The sequence below is a fragment of the Cheilinus undulatus genome, linkage group 8 (assembly GCF_018320785.1).
Source record: "Cheilinus undulatus linkage group 8, ASM1832078v1, whole genome shotgun sequence".
Classification (NCBI taxonomy): Eukaryota; Metazoa; Chordata; class Actinopteri; order Labriformes; family Labridae; genus Cheilinus; species Cheilinus undulatus.
This window is the reverse complement of record NC_054872.1, coordinates 19219735-19237014: the sequence shown is the minus strand read 5'-3', so window position 1 is coordinate 19237014 and position 17280 is coordinate 19219735. Positions and strand designations below refer to the sequence as shown.

Here is a 17280-nt window from a genome sequence, read left to right as displayed (position 1 = left end):
CTTTATGTAACGTATACTTGTAAACATTCATTTTATACACTGGTATTTCATTTAAAAGGTAATATAAAATTTTCAGGGCTTTTATTTTATATTAGACCAGTGGTCCCGTGTAAAGGGCCCCCATCATGATTAGCCTCTGGTGGAATGCACATAACAAAAAAATGCCCTATTTCCCAATTTTCACAAACAATCAATAATCTTTTTTTTTTTTTTTTTTTAATCATATTAGTCAGTGCTTTTATGCAATCGTATTGTGTCCAAGACAATTATGGTAGTAGTAAACACATTTTTTTTTACAAATTGTTCTGTCATTCATTCATTACATGAAATGTCTCTTCTTTTAACTGTAAGATTGGCATGGGTTTTGATGGTTTTTTACTAATTACATCAAAAGGAAATATTACATTCAGACTATATTGTTTTTAACATACACCAATAAGAGATTATCTTTTTGATAGTCAGTAGTTTTATGATAGGCTTACTGGTGTCTATTGTAACTGTAGTTGTATTGTCGTCATTACACATGTTTTAATTATGTTTTAACATCTTGAATGTTGATCCTGTTTGCACTTTTATCATTGTAATCTACATTGATTTTTAGTGTGTGCCTTTGTGGACCAGAGTAGTTGTTACTTTGGTCATGACTTATGGGGCTCAAAATAAATAAATAATTAAACAAATAAAGGCGATGTAGGATTTTTATGACAAAAAATGTGTTGTTGGTTAATTTTAATTTATATTCTGTATTCTTTCTCCCTAGCATACCCTGGCAACCTCCTTGGAGGTTAGGCCCCCATTTGAAAAAGGCACTTTATTACGTAGCAAAGTTCTGGCGTTTCAAAGAGGTTTGAATCATTTATTACTTGCAGAAAGTCTTAAATTTGTACCAACACAGATGTAAACACTTTTGAGAGGAGCAGGACTTAAATGAAATCCTATGATTATGTGTTTTCATTCCTTCCCTTTTCCCTTATCGACTGATTTAAATGTGAGTAAAATTAAAGGATATTAGTTGGAGAATTGAATTAGTTGTTTTTTTCTCAGCTTTCTCTATTAACTTCATAGTTGATCTTACGTTGGAGAAGGTTGGTGACTAATATTGTACATAATAAGACAGTGATAGGAATAGGGAAGCAGATGACCTGGTGGTTAGGTCTTCACCCATGTACATGGGTGGCCCAGGTTCAAGTCCGGCCAGTGGCTCCTGTCTCGCATGTCACTCCCGAATCTCTCATCACTGATTCTTACTCTATCTACTGTCGTCCTCTATGAATAAAGGCATAAAAAGCCCAATTAAGAAATAAATAAATAAATCTTTAAAAGTGATGGGGATAATGTCTCATTAACTTGTTTATAGTATATTCCTCCCATTTCTTTACCAAATACCATACCTTCTCAGCAATTGGAATTTTTCAAACACCAAAATCTTTTTCCTATAGACACTGTGCTAAATGTGTCACATGTATTAATATTAACAAGAGAGAAGAGCTTTCAAAGCCTTCAAAACATAAATTGGAACTCTTGCTGTAAAACACTTAAATAATATAGATAAGGCTATCTGATAGAAACCTGAGAATGTTTTGGGCTTCTGGGACACTGACATTTTGGTAAAGGCTGATAGATAATAGAATTTAGTCACTTAAGCAACCCAAAAGAAAACAAACAAATGATTGATTTGTTGGGCAGAGTCATGTAAGTGTATGTAAAGCAACACAGAAGAAATCAACTCATAAGAGATCAACAAAATATTCTCACCTAGCCAGAGAAAGGTCAAAAAGTCCCAGGAACTGTCTCAGAGAGGTCTGATACATGACGTTCACCATACTCATCTCAGTGATCAGGAAGTACAGGATGCTGCCCCTAGTGGCAACTGAAAACACACAAAGACGAAGGTTACAACAGCAAGAGAAGACTAAGTGCTTGAGCAGCTAGCAAATGTTTGTTGAAAGAAGCATCTGTCGATTCAGTATCCTCTAATGATACACCAATTTCTCAAGTCTTGTGGCCTTATAGTAAATAAACTGGCTTGTATGGAGTAAGGATGATGATCATCATTATTATGATGGTGAAATTGCTGAATGGGTCTTTAGTAACTTTTCCAGACTTTCTGAGTTCATCACTACTTGAGCTGAGGAACTGAAAATGAACTTTTTCTGGGAGACTAAATCTTGGAAGGCCCTTTATATCCAGCAAACAAAAGTGAGCCAGTTGTTGTGCCCTACCAGGCCTGTACTCCTCTCTGGCAGCATTGATCTGAACCTCGGTCTCTGCAGCAATCTGTAGTTTCTGAGTGACCTCTTCAGCTGTGCGCTTAGTGTTGCCAAGAACAAGAATCAGACTCTCGTCATCCACCAGTGAACCCTGCAAAGAGACATTTTAACCAGGGTAAGTCAGAAAGTGAAAGTAAAATTACAAATGTCATTATTATGACAATTAAATTCAGAATGAGGCACATGGCTGCTACAGAGGTACACGTGTGTAGCATCTGTTCCCTCACCAAAATCATGCAACTTTGCTGGAAGCAAGGATTTTAATATTGATGGGCATAAAAGATGACAATTGTAATAGACAGTCATTATTTCTTTATTGATTTTCTCTTTCTTTAACAAAAGAAGGAACACATTGAAAATAAAAGTCATTAGAAATTTGATAGAGAAAACAAAAGTTGTTATATATCTACACTGAATATTATAATACAGTACTGTGTAGTGGTGTAAAGATAATCTGATATGGATCGGTTAATCGATCTTGACGTCAGTGGTCCGAGTGCATCGGTCCGCGGAGCCCTGGATCTGTAAAAATGCTGCGCGAACCAATCTTTGGACCTGTTTTAACGTTAGAGATCGGCTCTTCTTCTTCTTCTTGTTCAACAGCAGGTGGAATCCAACGTTAAAGGTGCATTACCAGCACCTACTATGCAGGAGTGTGGGCCAGAGGTCCTTATTCCCATTAGGAAAATAAGTACATAATATTTACTTTAAACTAAATTCTGTTCATTAAATCTGCTTGTCTTAGGAATTCAAAAACTGCTTTATATTCTCCTTTTCCCAGACTAAATTAATTCTTAAGGTTAAGCACTCTCATTCCACTTTTCTGTAGTTTCCCTAAAAGTATTTCTCTTTGAGTATTATACTCCTACAATAATATATATGTTTCACTGTTTCTTCCTCGACTCCACAGTCACGTTTCCCAGTTGGATGTTTTCCTGTTAAATGCATGGTTCTATTAAATCCTGTGTGACCTAGTCTTAACCTTGATACAACTGTTTAGAGATCGGTTCATTTAGGCTCTGCAGCGTCTGTAATCTCGGGCGACCCGCGGTGACCTTTTACCTTTTACCTTTCTGCACCTCAGGAAAAAGTCATATGGACTTTATATGAAGGAAGAATAACTTTCCAAATGTCTGCTAGTCCTTGCCCATCTATGCTTTGGAGAAAAGCGATCAAGAACTACGGCAGCCCAAATCTCACCTGTTGAGACAGCGGAGCTAAAGTGTAGCTAAGATGCTTACGCTAAATGCAGCACAAACAGACGCGGAAATAAACACTTTTCTGAGTTAAAACTCAGAAGAAGTCTTCAGTTATCACTGTAACAGCAGCCCCTTTATTCACGGGGTTTACAACCATAACCTGTTGTGGGGAGTGATTGATTTGGTGACATAATACATCTGAGCCCACTGATATGATATTAAACAGAGAGGACTTCACTGAGCTGAAGATCAGCTGTTGTCCAGTGAATTAATTCAAGCATGAAAACAATCAAGAATGGTCAGATACACAGAGATAAGAAATAACGATGTTTTTGCGACATGTAGACTGGATACTCACATTAAGAGGAATTATGAAAGGAAAAAATGTATAGAAAGCTGTTTTAATTTGACTGTTTTCAATATTATTTTAACCCCTTGTTCTCCTGTACTAGCAGACACACAGAGCTCTGTCTATCCAAATCTCCTTGTGATTTAAATTCATTTTAATTTGTGCTTCTTGGGAAAATTTGATATTAAGTTTGTACTGTTATTGGGATTATGAATGCACAGTGCTGTATGTGCAAAATATAAAAATGTTCTCCTATGTCTCAGTTTTTAAAGCATTTTCTTGCCTGTGTGCTGGTTAGTCGATAGAGGAGGTTGTCCTCTAGCTCCTTCATCTTCCTCTTGTTAGATGTCACATCTTCCAAGAGATCAGTCCTCTCCTTCTCCAGTTCCTGGTGTATTAAACACAAACAAACCCATTCAGACAAAAAGGTTAAAAGGCTTAAGGATGGTCCAAGATGAAAGGCCAGGGGATCATTAAAATTAAAAAGCCTTTCCCTCAGAGGGCATTGATTTCAGTCAGTCAGTGACTCACCTTTAAGATTATGAGATGTTGACATTTTGGCCTGACTGTGGGGAAAGATGAAAATTATGTACATACTGGTTTCATTATTCATCAGTCTTGGTGTCAGTGGATCTATCGCTCTACCAGATCGGCCAGCTAGCACCATAAATCTTTACATGATGCTGTTAGCATGTTAAAAACTACAGAATAGGATTAAGGCCACAGGTGAAGGAAGAATAATGCTGGGCACTTCCAGATTAAAGTTGAAATGACAAGAATAAAGGTGAAATTTCAAAAACAGAATCTTTTTCTTTTGGCTCTTAAACACTGTCTACAACCAACTCTCTGTTATGGTAAGTTTTGACTCTATTTTCAAAATTCTGACTTTTTTCTTGAAATTGTATTTTGCCTTCTTGAAATGTCAGACTTTTTATTTGTCATTTCGACTTTAATCTTGAAGCGCCCAGCATTATTTTTTATTTTATTTTATTTTTATCACAGTTTTTTATCACAGTTTTTTATCACAGTTCTTTTTTGTGATCATTAAAACAGCCAACAAAGTTCTCATGAGCTCACTGAATCTCAAGGAAATGTGGTAATTTCTTAAATTCCTTCATGTCATGATCAGCTATTCTTGTGGGATGATGGCCTTCTTGCTGCAGCATTAATATTTTCACCAACAGTCTTTCTCAGGATCAAGTATCTGCTGACTTAGGTGTTTGTGTCTTCATATGGAATTAAATCCTGCAATCGCAGTTTTTGGTCTGGTTGCTGTATTTGTTTTGACTCCATCTATAAACCTCCTAGTTTATCACCAGACAGTTATTGCTTGCTAGAAAGCGAAATGAGGCACAAAATATGGAAAGATGGAGGCCTGTATTTAAATATTCTCCAAGGGCTTATCAAGAAACTATAGAGCTTGAAGCAATGTGCAAATATCTGGAGGCACTGCAAATCCCTCCTGTGGGAACGTTATAAAATTGTAAGTACATGGAAAATTCTGCAAAAATTAAGTCAAATATGCAGTCATGGTATAAACTTAGAGCTATTATGGTGACCAACTTGCTTGAGAGCAACCCCATGGGCCTTTCTCAAACCACTATCTACACCAAGGCATGTACTACATACTTCTGCTTCTACTGTCACACAGAGGGTCTGCCACATTGAGGGCTGTCCAAGTGCAGGGTGAGAGTGGGTTGTTACACCCTCCAGCTGCAAGTCCATACTGATGTTGAGTTTGCTGAACAGGTATACCTATTTTCATACCTGTACATGAAAATCTATGTTATTACCCTCACAAGCTTAAATGCCTTTAAATAAGACAGAAACAGTATCACACAGATTCAAAAATCCATAAGTACCAATTTTGTTGTCAGGACCTACATTAGTAACGACTTTCCATTGAAACAAGTGTTTATTTGATTTCAGAGTGTTTTATGTTTGCAGGGACTAATTGAAATGTTAAATCTTAGAATGTTGTAAAATACTGTGTATCGGGGGATATTATCTCATATTGTGGGGTCTGCCAAACAGTATTTATGTAGAAGAACAATTATTTGACAGATATAAAACCATGGTTTCATTAAGTTTCTGTCCCCAAACTCCCCACCTTCAGAGGGTACGTGTCTCAGCTGTGAGTGTGGCATCACAAAGAGCCCACTCTGCACAGTAGTGAGTGAGGAGCATGTGGATTTAGAAAAGCCCTACCTGTTTTTCTGTGAGGATGACCCTGCCCAGCAGCTGGTCCTCCAGTCCTCTCATCGTGACGGTGAAGTCGATGATGGACGTGCGGGCACTGATCTCAGGAGTGTAAGCTGGGTTTGGCAGCTTGGTGGTCACATACAGCCTGAAACCCTTCATCACATCCACCTCTTTGTCACCCAGTTTCACCTGCCCAAAAAATAACAAAACACATATTGTGGGAACAAGGTTCCTTTTTATCTGCAATTTGAATGAAAGTTGATAATGTCTTGACATTCTTGATTCATTACACATAAAGTGAAATATTTGCAGCTTTTTATTGTTTTAATCTTGTTGATTACAGCATACAGCTCATAAAAATAAAAAATCATGCATTCTAAAATATTGAAATATTACAAATCATAAATTGTTAATAATGCCGAAATGTATTATATATAGTAAACACGGGCATCTACCAGTAGATTTCAGAGCGCTTCATTCTCTAAAATCTATCAACTCCTGCTAGGACTTGGCATCTGCACACAGGGCCAAAACCACTTGTGACTGGTTTGCTGACCATGTTGTTTCTGTTTTTGGTTGGACAGTCAGCTAGCCCTGACCTGAACCTTACAGAGAATTTAGCGGGGCATATTAAAAGGAAGATGAGAAACAGCAGAAATGAAGGCCGATATCGAAGCAACCTGGGCTTCCACAACACATTGGTAGAGCTACAAGGTGATGGTCTCCATGCCATTGAGGCAGTAATTCATATAAAAGGAGCCCCATCTAAAACTGAATGCATAAATGAACAAACTTTCCAGAACATTTCTATGTTACAAATTTTTATTTCCCTCATGTCATACATGTGAAACTGGATATTTTATATTCAGAAATGATCATCAAGACTAAAACTAAAAAGGATTGAAAATTATAGCAATACTGTTTGCACATCGACTAGAGGTATGAAAAGGTGTTAAGACACATTTGTGCTTGTCAAGACCCAAGTAAACAACTTTACAAAGAATTTAAAGTAACACATAAACGCTAGGGGTTTAACGATCCACGATGCATATCAATACATTGATTGGTTGTTTAATATTCCAATTAGAGCGATAGAATGTCAAAGTATTGAACTACACTGTCACCTTGAAGCTATACGCTTTAATTTTGAAATTCCTCCTGCACACCTGTTGACAGTTTCCACCCAACTGCGCTCCTCAACAAGCTTGCAATAGCAGCAGCAAAAATAAAGAGGATATCCTCTCCTCTCCTGGCTTTGTGGACATATTTCGGACAGAGACTACTGCAAGGAGGGCCTCTCACCTTATTTTGCCGCCTATGTTTGCATTTTTATCCATATTCAACCGCACATGTGATCGTTTAACAAACCACTCTCCCCTCTTAATGGCTAAAGTAACGCGAGTGTTGTCTGATACAGGCTCTGCAGATAAATGGAGAAGGAAAAGTCTGCTGTTTCATGCCCCCATTGATACATTGATTGAAGTCTGCTGTCTCATGTTAGACTTATAATAAAAGTATCAGCTGTCCAAACTCAAAATGGTTCAAACTGGACAGCTGCTCTCTTTGTATCCACTCTCTTTCTCTCTTGCTGAGGCTATAATAAAAATATAAAACTTTGTCCAAACCCATCCATTCATCAAAACAAGATTGCTGTAAGTAATAAAAATGTAAATTCATCACTTTAACATCATATACCACAGATTTAATCTCATTAAAATCTCATGTCTTACAAAACTATAAATGAACTATATGCCATATTAATAGGCCTGCATGTTAAGTGTGAAGGGCTGCTATAGAGCAGAAATAACAACTCAACTCCACATGTGAGAAAATGTGGTCAAGAAAAAAAACCTAAAATAGGAATATAGAGGCCAAAAGACATGATCATGATTATGAAATTTTTCAGAAAAAGTACATATTGGTGCTTTAGAGTGGTGAGAATACTTGAGGAATAAATAAAAAATGTTAGTGCTTAAAACAATGATATAAAATCATGTTTTGTCATTATGCAATCATTATGAAAATAGGTTAATTACATCCCTAACATACACCTAATTTATAGCAAGAACCAACCAGGAAAGATCTTGCTGGCAAAAGTGGTAAAGGTTTCCTCTTTGCAGGTGCTTTGCAGGTACAGTAGCTGAGAAACACTTCTTGTGTGCACATGTGTTGTGTGTATGTGTTCTTGGATGTGTATATGTGTTTTCTCTGATCAGCGTTTAATTACTCATGGCAGTATAACTTCTAATTACCCATCTGCCAGTTTGTCCCTGGAGCTGTCAGCTGCAAACACCTTCACTTACTTATCACACTAGTATATTAATAGGAATTAAGCTTTCCAGGAGAGGGTGGAGGGAGAGACAGGGTGTAGACACCTCTAATCAGGCCTCTCATTAGACAGTCCAGAGAATACTGTGTGGCTGTATTTTTTGCATATAGCACGTGATTACTTGCAATCATAACAGTGTGTGAGTACGCTTGATGTGAGTGTTGATGAGTGCATGTGTGTTTACTTGATGCATATGTGAGACAGAGGGAGGCAGCTGCAGAGTCAGCTGCTGAATAACCAGCATCAACTGAGTCGAGAGGCGATAATTAGTGAGAGAGAGATGCAAGGAAGCAGACTTTCGCTGTGGCTCCTTCACAACCATTTTCCTATGGTAAGTTGTTTTGTATGGCTGTTTATAAGAGCGTTTCCACCAAGCAGTCTGGAATTGTTCAGTAAAATCTGGCTTGGCTTGATGTAATAAATACTGATCATGATTGCGTTTCCACAGCCACAGTCCATCTAACCTTGCCTGAAAAAGAGATTTTTAATCTCAATAATGCATTCATGATAAAAAAAAAAAGTTAAATACATATAAAATAAGGATTCCAGGCTGTTTTACACATCTGAAACATTTGGCACTACTTAGTGATAAGAGGTGGTCTTTCTGCTCCCCAACAGCTCTTCATCTGGTATCATTTTGGCTATCTTTTGTCTATAAAACCAAAACTGGAAAGAGGGAACTAACTCTCAAACTTGAGCCAATTCCTCTTGCTCACATGAAATAGCCAGCTCTTAGAACCTTGAATTGAGTTGTTATTTCAGTCTAACAAGTATTCGAGTATTCCACAAGGTTTATTGGCTTAATAGTACGCAACCATTTTTTCTAAAAGTATGTTTCAGGGTTCTTACATATCTTCAAAAATCAAATTTAAGACTTTGTAAGAGCTGAACTGAGAAAATGAACACCACTTTTTGCACGGTAAACAGTCAAAAACCAAAGGCATGAGATTTCTCAGTACACCAGACCAGGGCTGACTTATCTGAATAAATGAACTGTTTATGAAATGTCAAATGGTATAGGAAAAAACAATTTTTCTGGTCATAAACACCCAAATTTGATGGTTTCTGGCACATTTCATTCCTCCATTTTATTATTATCAAGTTTATTTATATTTATATCAATAAAGCTGTATAGCTCATTACAAAACATGGTGCATTCTGTGTTTGTCCATCCTTACTTTTGTTGTATGGGAAGTGAAGATTTGTTAAACTAATCAACAGTCTAACTCTCCTACCCCAACAGAAGAGTGCTAAAGAAGGTAGGACAATACTGACTGGGCTTTATGTTATATTTCCCAAGTTTCAACAGTGGAAACATAATTGCAAACTGAACCAGACTGCTTGGTGGAAACACAGCTTGTTACTAAGTTAGAACCATGATGAATATATGAATCCAATATTCCTGTGATGTATAAAAAAATAACTGAAGTCTATGGAAGAAGTCTTGATGGATAGTTTTCATTAAAAGAAATACTTTTCTGACTGAACTGTGTTTCAAAGACGAGCCATTCTCAGAAGTAAGTTAGCAGAAAGATTAATTTAGAGTTTAGAGTTGTCACACAAAATCCTTCTTTTTTCTCCTCACATCCTGAAATTTAATCTCAAGCTTGAATCAGGGATTTCATTTTGGGTTATAAAATGAAGAAAGAACCTGTTCAGAACTTTTCAAAAGTAAAAATACTCATCTTTAAGGGTGCATCACAGGATTTTTTTTTCATTGCGATAGAGAGAACCGTATTGTGCACAGTTTATCTGAAAAAAGGGCAAAAATGAATGGGGGAAAAAGCACACGTAAAATATATTTGGCAGCATGAGCAATATCTGCTCATAAATGATTGGATTTCACTTTAAGGGAGAAAGAAAAGTTGTTTCTTGAAGGAAGTGAGGAAGTGACCTCCTTAGTGGGACAAACTCTAATTGTGAACACATTAATCAAGACTCCCAAGGTTAAAAGTTTACAAGAATAATATTACCCAACTGATTTATTTACATAATAAACAAGTCACTATCATAATTGTCTTGTCAATTCTTTTTGAAATTACTTTAAAAGATAGTTAGTAATGCTGCTTTTAAAGACTGATTAACATGTGTATCTCTTTGTATATATCACATTCATGTGAGATTAAACAAAAGTCCAATAGGCCGCTTGTATAAAACCCCCCTTGGATGTTTTACCCTTTTATTGATTTTATTAATCAATCATGGTCCATATAATTGGCTTTTTTGAGAAAAGATTACACTCTTTAATCTTAAAGTGAAAACAGATTTCTACAAAATAACATCAACTGAACAAAAATATGTAAGGTAAAATAAGTGACTTCATAAAGATTCAACCCCTTTAATGTGACTGACCTAATTCAACAGAAGTCAAGTCAAGTCAAGTCAATAACATCAATAAAAGGGTAAAACATCCAAGGGGGTGAATACTTTACAGGCACTGTAAAAAGAAACAGATACGGAATCCTTATAGGCATCATGAGAGTTCTACCTACCTCACCCTTGACTTGTCCGCCTATATCAATTTAACTTTCCATTGACACATATAGAATCATTTTAACATTTTAATCATTAATCTAAATGCCTTTAATGTGCTATTTTTTATTCCTTCAAGTCTTTTTGTGACAGAAAACAACATTACAGAGAAAAACAACACAAAAACAGGGACTGTGTTTTCACCAGAGGGTTATTTTGGTTGTTTTACCTTGTAAGTGGAGCCAGTCTTGATGAAGTTTTTTTCCAGGATGTTATCAAGCGCAGGGTCCAACTCCTCCCCCACATCCTCAATCAAAAGGGGGCGCCCAAGAGACAAACTGTCCTCCAGGTGATTTTTGAAGTACTTATGGTTTAGTGAGGTGATCTGGAAGAAGAACAAAGTGCCTCTTACCTAAATAACTGACATTAAAATGTATGACTACATCCACAGGAAATCTTTGTGGCATGTTTCCAATGGACTAAGGAGAACATTTCTATTGCAGATAATAAGAATGTTTTAATTCAGTCAAATGAATGAATGACACACATTTGATTTTCTCCTAAGTTCTCCTGAGACTCAAAGGCCAACCTCTGTCTGGGACTTTTGAGTCGTCACATGTATAACACATCATTTTTAAAGATGATTCATTTTTAGAGGGGTTATAAAAATAGATTTGGTTGTTTTGATGAGGTCACTTATGCAAGTGTTAAGCCTACTGCTTGGTAAAATGCATCCCCTAGATTATCATAATAGCAGTGAAGAATGCGTTTACTCAGCTCAGAGATTAGCACTAATAGGGCCACTGACCCCGGCTGGTCTGATAACTTCTGCAGACCTTTGCAGAGCAGAGCAGCATGTTGTTCATGAAAGGATTTAGGGCAAAAATTACACTGCAGGGGCTAAGCACTAGAACTGATGTCACTCCATGTGGAGTTTTTAGAGGGTCATCGAAACCTAAGAATAAGAAGAAAAAGCTATGGAAGATACATGAAAATGCATATTGAACATTACAATAATAGCAGTATAAGGGCATGCTTACATAGCCCCTTTTTTATGCTGGCAGTACTAATTTTTAGTACAAAACAAAATTAATCATTGTTTTCAGTGCTCAGCATCCTAAAAACAGCGCAGCTCAACTCAACTTTTGAAAATATGCCACATCTATCAATATCAATTTTCCCTCAGTGACCAGTCAGAGTCAACAAGCAGCAATCTGACTGGTCTTTTTGATGGTACATGTTCAAACTGCACAGCTGCTGCCAATGCCAGTGCTTTACATTGTTTACATTGCTTTTATTTCTGGTTAATGTTTCTTGAAAAACTTTTAAGTATAAAGAGCTTTTTTAAACAGACTTAACAGATTTTACCAAGGGGGCAGAAGTCAACTTTTGTAACCCCGCTACAATACACAATGGTGGAAAGTGCTCTAAAACAGAAGTTAAAGGGGCTATACATAAAAACAGCAGCTATGGACTATCCTGTCTTACTCATGTGATGAACTGATTAGATATTGGACATACAAGGTCAGGGTCCCTAATTTTTCACCCACCACTGTGCTTTTTTCTGTTCAGCAGTTGTATACAGTGCAGAAGCATACAACTACCAGGCATAAGTAAAAGAGTAGCAGCCAACAAGTGCTCTTTATGCTCAAATCTACAGAAAACAAAAGGAGAAAAAAGAAAATACAAACCTGCAGCTCATTTCTGGCCTCTTTGTTCTTGATCCAGATTTTCCCTTGTGTCTGGGGGTCAATAAGCAGAGGAAAGCGTGCAGCTTTGGTCACGATGATGCCATTCTGAATAGACAGGTCATCACTGGGGAGTCCCTGTGATAGAGAAGACAAAAAATAATGTATAATGTTCAAGCTTGACAACTATTTAATTTTAAATCAACTAATTTTCTGTGCTTTTTTAAGGTATTATGACTAACTCCATTATCTGTAATTCACAAGCCAGGATTTTGACCTCTTAGAGAGAAGCACTTTTCGGAGTTGTATCATGTATTCAGAGGTAAAGGTGATATTTGTTTACATTTCAAATCCACTGGTGATTCAGTTGCAGAGATCACTGACCTGTAGGTTCCACTCACTGACAGTGGGTGCATCAATGAGCAGCTCGATCAGGTTGAGGTTGTTTCCAAATGGGATGTGACGCTGCTTCAATTCTCGCTGCCAGTCACTTAGAAGGAGATTACGAAACTCCTGATTGAAGGGGCCAGAGTAAGAGAGGAACGCTGTGGCCAAGAGAACATCACCTGGATCAAGAAGAAGAGCTTATTTACCAAGTAGGGTAACAGTTCAATTAAAGACCCTGTAAAGTGAAAATAAATCTGTATTCAGGTTTGCTGTATAACAGGTCACTGTGTTATGAACCCCTAAATCAAATTTCAGTCAGTTGAAACATCTCTACGTTTATGAAATTCAGTTTCAAAATCATGAAAATGAGGAAGTAAAATCTGCTCCAGGATGGTGTGGGTGTGTCTGTTGAATGAGCTGAAGCCACGCCCACTCAGGAGAAAAAACAATCTTCTCAGATTTAAAACCTGATGCAATCTGAATGTTGACCTTATGATCAGAGTGCAGCTTCCTGGCTCTGTGCCAGAGAAGAGACAAAGTCCAATGTTGGTTCAAATCTCTGTTATGATGCTTTAAATGATCCATAACCCACTGTGGCTGATAGATTTGGCAAATTTACCTCAGAATGAACAAAAAACAGCATTTAACTGACTGTTAACTTTCAATAAAGGCAGTGACATCAGCTAACAATAGACTGTACTGAGATGAACTTCTCTGTGACTTTTATATTGTAGTGTTAGAGGGGCGGAGTCTTGTATATTTGCATATTTGCCCTGCCCAAATTAAACCCAGCCAGGAAAGAGGTGAAAAACTTTGCTCTAAATCCAGAATTGAGTCACATGAAGATCTCAGTGTTTTCACATGTTTACAGCAACCTTGCTCCAACATATCTCACGTGTTAAGACACACATTTTGGATTTAACTTTACAGGGTCTTTAAAGAAAGAAATACTTGTGTAATCAGGAGATGGGCCATGCTGTGGCAGGCTACATTAAAATAATAATAAGTAAAAGGATTTTAAAAATTTGTGAGTAGATATTTTGCTTTCTTTTTTCATGGGAATGTCTGCAGAAACAATTCTTGTATGCTCTATCATTTCTACAAACAGAGAAAGCTGAAGCCAGCTTTAAACCCACCAACAAGCCGTTTGGTTTGTGCTGCAAACTCTTTGCTCTGCTCCGTCCATCTCTCCTTCTCCCCAGCGAGGCCACTGATGAGACTCGAGGCCGTCTGCATCTTGTGTCTGCAGCGCTCAGCGTCCTCCAGCAGCGTCTGATAATGGAGAAGGGCAGGTCAGCTGGGGGATGAGTCTGTTTGGTCATCCTTCAGTTCCTTTATCAAACTTTCATTCAGCCATGATTATTTGGAAAAACATATTTACTCATTCCTATATAAAATACGCTCGTGGACAAAGTGACTCATTTAGTTAGTTTGTCTGTAAGCATAAGTAAAAAAAAAACTTGCAGTTCACCTGGTGTAGCTGGTTAAGAATAGGCTTTGGACTCCTGTGACCCTTTCCTTTCCTTTCACTTTCTCAAAATTACACACAATATTAAAAATACCTAAAGGTCAACTGCATCTTTAAACCGTTTATTACCAATACCTTATCAGCTGCTCACAAGCAATAATCAGACCTTTTGCCCAGAAGCAATAACGTGTGTTTCATCAATAAAGACTGTCTGCTACAGGCATTCTCTTAATTAAGAAGCACATCAAAGTCAACAGCAATTGTGCGAGCCTCAAACACTCTTTCAGCAAACCCTCTCAATCTTGCTTTTGGCCCCTGGAGATGAAAAGCCGGTCTTAATCACTAAATTATAGAACGCGTTGGCCAGGGCTGACCAGTTTTCCTAATCAGGGAGTGTTGGTGCACATGTCGTTCCATTTATACACTGTTATTTCTGACAGAACAGGCAGTTCTGTTAAATAACAGAGAGCAGATGTTCTAACAAAGGTGTTAAACAATTAACTCTGTGTTCTTGATTAATTACATTAATTAGAAAAATGGCATAATTCTGTATGAGTCATAACCTGTTTCAGATCATAGCAGATAAGATCATTTAGGGCAGAATCAAGCTAATTAAGTCAATATCTCTTTTAATCTGTGTGTGTGCGTGTGTGTATGTATGGGAGGGGGGGGGGACTTTGCCCTGATTCAAAAGGACAGCTGAAGAGAGACAGAGGATACGGGGAAAGACAATGGAGGAATGCATGCACCAAAAATGCACCGTGAATCAATACTGTTATGGACTATAGTGCTGTTTCTGCTCTTTTAAACTGCTTTTCACTATATTTTACCATCCCATGATTTGCCCCTTTTTGATTTTCTTAGCCCATTTTTACTGCAATACAACTTTTGTCAAATCCGCAGCCTCACGTCATCCATCCAGCTGGCAAGGGAGCGGGACCTGGGAGAAAGATGCTTGGTAGGGCAGGTTTTATGTGGGGTCACTCTTAACCTAGCCTGCAGCCAGGGTTGTTTGCCCCGCTTCTGCCTTCTCGCACAATGCCGTCTCTGCCTCCTCCCCACTGGCTGTAGGAGTCGTGCTGCTCTGCCCCTTCTTCTTTCTGTCTCCAAGCGCCCCATTCTCCGGATAATCGCCGTCAGGAAAGATGTCGGGAAAGAAACTCCGTGGGCACGCTGTCAGTTTTGGTGTAAGAGTAGGGCTTTGTTTTGCTGCTAGTGATGGCACGCTGGGCCGCTACGTTCGTACACGCCGCCCCATGCTACCTCAGTAGACAGCATTCAGTAGTCTCCTGTTGATCAGGCAGTGTTCCGTGGCAGTTGCTGGCAGTGGTTGTTAGCTTTTAAGCTAGCCAGGAGTTGTAGCTGAGACTGAGGTCTTCTTTTCCTCTTTTTGGGTTTTTCTTGATGGAAATTTCCCATTCTTTCTCTCAAAGGTGTCCTGGACATTCCATCTCTGTTCATAGGCTTCAACAAATGTTGTCAACTTAATTGTGAAAAACACTACAAGTCCAAGATATACTGTAACTCAAGAGTGCATCTTTCTTGCTGCACAGACTGGCAGTAAATGACGTACTCTAACGCGTTAGTTTAAGAAGTAGGTAACACATAAGAAAGTATTGTAAGTAGTATAACAAATTACTTTTCTCAGTGTGTAACGCAGTCATCTAACAGGTTCATTTCAAAAGTACCCAACACCCAACACTGTTACAAAGGGGCACCAATAAGTAATTTTAACATCCAGAGCCAATAGAAGTTTGATACATTCCAGCTCCAAACTGAAGTAATTGTTAGCCAGGATGCTAGCACCAATGCCACAGATCCAAAACAAATGCATTGAAATTTTCAATAAATCAGAACTGTGGAGGGCCCATTCTCCAGGTCCATCAGGGGCCAAGATAAATCTGTAGGCAGGCCTGGTTAGAAGACCAGATGATCTGGCTCTTACTACTGAGGCCCTTTTGGTAAGATGAAACATGAGTTTGATTTAAAACAAACTAACAAAAAAAAAAAAAAGTAATGCAGAGCTATTGACCTGTTTTTCCATCATGGCCTTCTCATACTCCCCTTGAACCACATCCAGCTCTGCCTGTTTGGCATCCAGCTCAGCCTGAGCTTTCTGAAGGTCCACGTTAGCGATGGCCAGACGATTCTGTTGCACTGCCAAGTTTGCCTGAAAAACAGAGAGGATAAAAAGAGGGAGACAGAGGGATCTGTAATGCCTTGATTGGACATAACAAGCCCTCTCAGGTCATGGTCAGTTCTCCTGTGAGAGTGCTTAGAAAAACAGACGGGCAGAGAGAAGGCCAAACAGAAGACAAAGCAGCTTCATAAAGAGAGGAGAATTTGAAAGAAAAAGGGCAAGAAATGAAAAGGGCAGAAAAGAGCATTGAAACAGTAAATACGAACAGTTTTCCTCATGTGGAGGATAAAACAGATATTCTTAATACATAAAACTAATCAAGAGCCTTTTTGGCCTTATTATGCCATGTAGCACTAAATAACATATTAAAGAGGATCAGTAGAATGTTAATCCTTTTAGCAAGGTTTTAGATATGTAGAATACATCACAGGTGCACCAACAATGACTTAATGCTGCAGCTTTACAAGAAAGGTTTAGTGGATGACAAGAAACCTAAAAAAAAAAACAGAAAAGGAGGGTTCATGAGAAGGACGAGAGAGAAAGAAAGGGAGCCTGAGGAGGACAAAGAAAAAGCAGGCAGGAGATTTTTTGTGGAGCCAGGACAGAGTAGAAAGTTATATGAATGGTTTAGGGACAGAGATTAAGAGAAAAGTTGTAAGTCTAAGCTTGTTTGTGTTCGGGTGGCCTGGGGAGGAGAGAGTCTGGAGTATTCATTTAATATTTATTGACACCTGAGAGGAACAGTCCAGCCTTTCTGTCTGCTCGACTGTATCTCT

General features: G+C 38.1%; 1 protein-coding gene across 1 annotated transcript in view; it reads right to left on the bottom strand.

The window, feature by feature from the left end:
- Window positions 1–17280, bottom strand: part of dnah5 (dynein, axonemal, heavy chain 5) — a 172962-nt gene that overhangs the window by 41038 nt on the left and 114644 nt on the right. Inside the window, exons 67-75 of the mRNA XM_041793296.1 lie at window positions 16397–16534; window positions 14033–14168; window positions 12894–13075; window positions 12513–12647; window positions 11051–11206; window positions 6027–6209; window positions 4102–4206; window positions 2223–2361; window positions 1756–1870 (exon numbers count right to left, since the gene is read on the bottom strand). Coding sequence (XP_041649230.1) covers window positions 1756–1870; window positions 2223–2361; window positions 4102–4206; window positions 6027–6209; window positions 11051–11206; window positions 12513–12647; window positions 12894–13075; window positions 14033–14168; window positions 16397–16534 — 1289 coding nt within the window. The remainder of the gene's footprint in view (window positions 1–1755; window positions 1871–2222; window positions 2362–4101; window positions 4207–6026; window positions 6210–11050; window positions 11207–12512; window positions 12648–12893; window positions 13076–14032; window positions 14169–16396; window positions 16535–17280) is intronic.